At 41.4% G+C, this 6,198-nt stretch overlaps 1 protein-coding gene across 1 annotated transcript in view; it reads left to right on the forward strand.

Annotated features, from left to right (window-relative positions):
* Positions 1 to 5,110: 5,110 nt before the first annotated feature.
* rtn4r (reticulon 4 receptor) overlaps positions 5,111 to 6,198 on the forward strand; it is a 45,194-nt gene continuing 44,106 nt past the window's right edge. The window contains exon 1 of the mRNA XM_023417083.2: positions 5,111 to 5,678. Coding sequence (XP_023272851.1) covers positions 5,657 to 5,678 — 22 coding nt within the window. The 5' untranslated portion in view covers positions 5,111 to 5,656. The remainder of the gene's footprint in view (positions 5,679 to 6,198) is intronic.

The raw sequence follows: 6,198 nt of genomic DNA on the forward strand, positions 1-6,198 counted from the left end.
TTAATGGCAACAGGGTTTTCACCCGGGCCAGAATTAATATCTGACTCCAAGGCCTAATGAGCAAGAGCAGGAAGAGCAGAGCGAACTCTTTGTCCTGCAACTTTGGAGAGGAAAGGAGAGAAAAAGCAAAAAAATAAAAAAATAAATAAAAAATAAAAATAGAAATAAGAAATGGATGGTGCAGAGAGTAATGGCACTTGTGAGGGAATGCATCTCTCTGATTGGATTCTGCTCCTCAAGGGCAATTTCAATTCAAAGCTGCCTTATCAGTGTGACGATCGGAAAATTCACCATATTCTCAAAGTGTTTCACTTAACACCGCAAAGCTATACACAAAGACAGAATTAGGCAGTAGTAATAATAAAGCCAATTACGGCTAATTTCACTGTTGGTGTTCAGCACATTGCCCCTAATATCCCATATCCAGGTGGAATATATACGCTTTAACCCCGTTTTTACTGGATAGTTATCCATGCATACATATATATACACCAGAACCCTTTACAATACTAGATCCACTTTAAATATAGTTTATCAGCATGGCTGAGTAGTTAGGTAGTACACACATACAGCATGCTCTGTATACAGTGTGTACATGGCTTTAGGATGGTATCAATAGATAGATGTTTTCTCTCTGCAGCTGGAGATGCGATTTTCCTTTTGTATTCTCACTTACCAGAACATAGACTTGTTCCTCTGGCTTAATTCATTAATTTTTTGTTTTGTTTTGCTTTCAGGAAATTATTATTCCTCAGTTGCCCTTGATTAGCAGCTTCCAATCAGACACACGTATTCCCTCACAAGTGCCACTGCTCTCTGCACCATTAAATATGTCAGTTCTGATGTTTCTGTTTATATATTTTGGGCAGGAGACTAGAAATGCTGCCAGTCTTAAACCTAATGTTCTGGTTGGGGTCCTGGGGTCCTTGTAAAATCTTTAACTGTTCAAAATCATACTTAACATTTTTTTTCACCTTGACACTACATGATTTTTCTTAATTTTATAATAATCTTTAAATAAACACACTTTATTGTGTTTTATCTGCTGGAGAAAATTACATTTTACATCTGTCTGGGCTCTAAGAGGCTTATAGTGGATCTTTATCTGCTGTATTCCTGTGGTACGTGTTGACAGTAGTTTTTATACAGCAATACCCTTTTCAAATAATTAAAAAAAAAACACAATGTAGGATTGTTGGAGTTTTATTAAGAGGTCTAAGAGGAAGTTAGACCTCGCAGGAATCTAAATGACCTCGCATATAACTAAAATCACAAAGATAACATTCTGCATGATTTTCTTGTCCTGTGGATCACCTATTGGCAAAAAACCAAAGTAATCTAATGTTCCGGCATATAAGACAATATTTCAGTCATAAAATCCTGCATATAAATTTGGGTAAAAACAATGTTGTATGATAATTTCTGTATTTTGTCACCTTCATCGAAATAATAATCACTCAGTTCTATTAATTTTGAATAATACATACAATATATACAATAAATACAACGTAATTGCACCACTGTACAAAGGTGTTTTTTAATGTGTTTTGTTGTTTTTGTATCTTGTGATGCATTTTAGATACCACACACAATCAAGCAATTTCTTTATTAGATGGTGAGTCACAAGACCAATCAAAAAGAGTCTTATTCCAGCAATTTGTGTAAAAAATAAAATAAAATTACAACACTGCTCTGAACTGGTTTCACCTATCATCACATTCACAAAGCATCCAGCAGGGGATTCTCTCCCTGAGGAGGATTTACGTTTTCTCTCCTTTTCCTTACACTGATTTTTGATTTCTTTTTTTTTTTTTGTTCCTTTTATTAAATTCAAGCATTTTTTTTTTTTTTTTTTATCCCAGTCACCCCATGCTGCGTGCTTGGCTTGAAAGTTGTGAAATGAGTCGGATTGCGCAGTGTGACAAATGTACTATTCCAGCTCAGTTATGGACTAGCAACGGCCAAATGCAGCAGAGAATGTGTCTGCATCTTTTCTACTATTCATTCCTGAATATTTAGAAATTCTGCGGGACTTTAAAAAAGATGAGGAATGCTCAAGAGGAAAATGAATATGCCAGAGTGATAATGGATTTATGGATGAGTGGCCTGAAGGAACCTGCATGACCTTTAACATGTACAGATACATAACATGAACCCCGAGCATGACACTCCACCTTTTCATTCTATAATCTCAACTAAGCTTTCATTTCATATAGTGTAATTAACACTGGTCCTACTGCAGCTCCTGTGGCAGTAGGACAACTAACTTTCCCATTACCAAAGGAAGTCATTTATGCCCTGGTTCTCCTTTTGATCCGTCAGACTTGTGATGAAAAGAATAGTAGCGCCTCAGCTTGTGGATCTGTTACCTTTGAGACTCAACAGCTTGACTCATTTCATTACTGTCATGAATTAAAGATCCCCAATCTCCTTTTTTTTTTCTCCCCCCCTCCCCCCATTCGCATGGCAATGATCCACCCTTAGTTAATTTACAGTCACTCGTTGTGGAAGGCCTCCAGCTTCCAAGCTCCCATGACAATTTACCTGTGTCCTTTTCACTTGCTGGCGCATATCATTGTGATATACTATAATGGAATGAGTGGAGGACTCAGGAGTGAGTGGGCATGTTGTATAATGAGCTGGGGGAGGTATAGTAATCAACTACAGTATACCCTTCACTTCCTGGCACAGGGAGACGTCTTAACCAGTGAGCCAAATTAGTGTTTTTTTGAGCTGGCGATATATTTAGGCAGGGTTATACTCTGGGAATGCCTTGTTGTGGCAAATTTTTGTAATCATGACAACACTGTACACTGTGACTTAATTAAGATCCTTTTTATATGCAACTCATGCTCTTGTCCGTTTAATGATGGTTCTGTTTTAAGCTTAGTTACTTGCCACATACAAAAGAAAAAAGAAAAAAAAGAAAAGAGAAAACAGTAATTTCACTGCATGTAAACATGTCTGCAGAACTGGGTTATTGCATAATACATTTTCTCTAGACTGTAATTCTGTACATGATGCAACATGTACATGTATATGCTGTCCCGTGTTATTATTGTTGATAACTGGTCATCATTATTATTTTCTCTTTATAAAATACAGCACAGGAAATGCTACTATGCCTGTTAGCGTACACTCCAGGACACACAAACAAGCAGCATGCATGACAGGATTATGCCGACACATGTGTTTTGTCCTCATGGATGCATTCAGATAAAACAGGAGAGGCCGAGACAACTGTGAAAGGTGACAGCATTTCCTTTTTTCTCTCGGGGTGACCTCGTTCTCAGCGGGTTGCTGCGGCGGCTTTGGACTGTGTCTCTACTGGCCATCTGGCCCTGCCCGGCCTTCACCGTGAGCAAACAACCAGCCGAGTGGCTCACTGACACATTGTGATGGTGTGATTCAATATTGGTGGTAGTTGTAAGCTTGGGATTAGCCTGCTGCACATAGCCTACCTCCATTTCACTCCGCTACACCACCCACCTGGCTGTGGTTTCCATTCACCTGCTCCCTATGGTAATCTCTTGGCTTTTTTTTTTTTCCTGTCTCTGTGTACTGACTACATTGTAATTAATGTAAGCATTTGCTTGTGCGCCAGTCTGCCTCAAAATACACACAAGCTAGTACTGTCTGTATATGTCGCTATTCAGCAGCTAAACTTCCATTTTCTATTCCAAGTGAAAGATTTAGTGGGAAATTTGGAAACTTTCCTATATTTCATTATGAATGTACAAGCAAGCAGATGGAGATATTCCCTTATAGGAAATATAATACATTTATACAACTTAGTCTCCACTGGGATTTTTTCCTGTCTGAGCTTACGAACCCATATGGCCTATACAGTATGATTCCTTGCTTGTTTCTTAGGGCGAGCAGGGAATCATCATCCACAGATGAGGCCTCTCTGTCTCTGTCCATGGTGCTGGAAATCTATTCTCATGTCCGCCGGCAGGGGGCGTGTTGTACCTAAAGATAAAACCATGCCGAGTCTCAGCAAACCCAGCATGGCTGAAAGACCAGATCGACTGTGAATTGGTCCATGGTCCAGTCAGCATTGCATTGACTGCGTCTTTGCTGCTCAATATAGTCTGCTTTTTTTGTTTTGTTGTTTTTAAGCAACCATTTTCTCTGCAAGGACATGCTATGCTTTGCATGTGGAGAGAAGACACAAAGAAATCTACCTGTGTTATATCATAATAATAACAGTAATAACAGTAATAATAATAATAAAAATAATAATTGGGCTAAGTTACGTTGTTTTGATGACGATATCAAGATAGGAGCAAACCCTTATGGTGGGAAATTAAAATGACACCCGCTGATGTAAAGAAAAAAAAAATATCAAGAGAGCATTTTAGTAGCAGTCCCACGACTCGGGTTAGTGTAAGGGTTTGGAAGTGTTATCCTGTCTGCGCTGTTAACCAAGCAGAACTGAGATATGTGTTATTTCTGCCTGTTTTTAACAACTCCGCCTACGACATCAGAGTGGCCAAATTGTCCATTCCCCGGGAGGAAGCGCGGGTCCCACCAGCAGGCCTGGCTCTCCGCCTGTCTTTTTTTTCTGGGGGGAGAGGTGGGCTGGGGTGGGGGCCTTTTTCATATGCATGTGCGTGCCTGGCAGTGTCCGATCCAAATAGATTCGCCTCACGTCACCTTCCTCCCTACCCACCCACCACCACCGCCACCACCACCAGCACCAACCCACCACCCCTCTGCACATAAAACATTCATTAGAGTGCAGCCCTTCGCTGCAAGAAATGTCTGTCAGGCTAAAACCATTGAGTCTCAGTTTCACTCTTATATCTTCAAAGTCCCATCAGTTATGTAAAATGACAGATTTTTCCCGGCATGTTTTTGTTTGTGTCAGGGATTGTCTATAAATAACCGCAGGTAGCCCGTCGTGAAACCAGGCAGAAAACGCCAGAAAAATAAAAAGAAATACACTTTGCTTTGCCTTGAAAATCCCACTTTGAGATTTGAAAGGAATATTTCTTGCAGCGTGATAGAGAGCCATAAAACATTCATCTCTGAACTCTATCTCTCTCTCTCTCTTTCCGCCAAACGCACCTCGCTGCCCCGCCCTCCCTTTCCACCTCCCCGTGGCAAAAGCACACTGACGCGCACCAGTGCGGCCGACATCCGTGCGCATCCACCACACACTTTTCTCTGTGTACTTGGGAAATATACAGCGGGGGCAAGTGATCGGACTGGATATGTGCTGCGATTTCAAAAGATGGATCAAACCCTGGGTTTTCGCCCGTGTCGTTGAATCTCCACTTTCTGCGTTAACACTTTGAGCTCTTCTCCGGAGCTGTTTGCGCGTCCTATATTTTTGGGGAGGTGTCGACTGGTGTGTCGAGTCTTCTTGATTCCCAATTTGGATGTTTATTGCTGACAGTTTTTTGAATCCCTCGTCCAAATGACTGAGCTCGGGTGCAGCCGGAGACGTGGCTCCCCACTCGGGAAGACCTACGGCTAAAGTTTGAAGGGTGCCGGGGTTGCTGTAGTCTGTCCGTCTCCCACCGTGCACTGGATTTGCAATTACCCACAAATTGCAATAAACAGCGGATATCCTATCTGTCTGCGCGCGCGCTGGGGATTCATTCCACTTGGATTTATACAGCTCCTGGATTTCACCCCCATCAAAATCATGAAGACCGTCATTATTGATGGTGAGTACGCATTAGACGATAGGACATCTTTGTAAAGTTTTCACATAAAGCAGACAGGAGGATTCTGCTGGGTTACTGCGCACTGATAAAAATCCACATCGGGCAGAGTAGCTGCTCTGTGGAGAACAGACACAGCTAAAGATAAATCACATGTCCTAATTGGAGTTACTCTGCCAGCTCCTCCAGGATTTGGTTAAACTGGTACATGACTGACAATATGCGCCAAAAACCTACATCTAATCTGCACAGTAACAAAGTATTCTTTGATTTTTTTTTCTCTTTTGGGAGCGGACTAACAAGCAGAGTCAGGATCAGTTATGGATATTGCGCCTGTAAACGACCTTGACTCAGTGGCTCTTAATTGAGTCATAATTCAGAGCAGATTTTGCGCGTGCCCCCACTATTCTGTCTCTCCTTGTAGGTGCCATTGTGTGTACCGGTGCGCGAGCGTGCCTGTTTGTGTGTTTGTGTGTGTGTGTGTGTGTGTGTGTGTGTGTGTGTGTGTGTGTGTGTGTGTGTG

This window comes from Seriola lalandi, unplaced genomic scaffold (assembly GCF_002814215.2).
Source record: "Seriola lalandi dorsalis isolate HSWRI2012SDOR001 ecotype SW California unplaced genomic scaffold, Sedor1 jcf7180002054572, whole genome shotgun sequence".
In the NCBI taxonomy this organism is placed as follows: domain Eukaryota; kingdom Metazoa; phylum Chordata; class Actinopteri; order Carangiformes; family Carangidae; genus Seriola; species Seriola lalandi.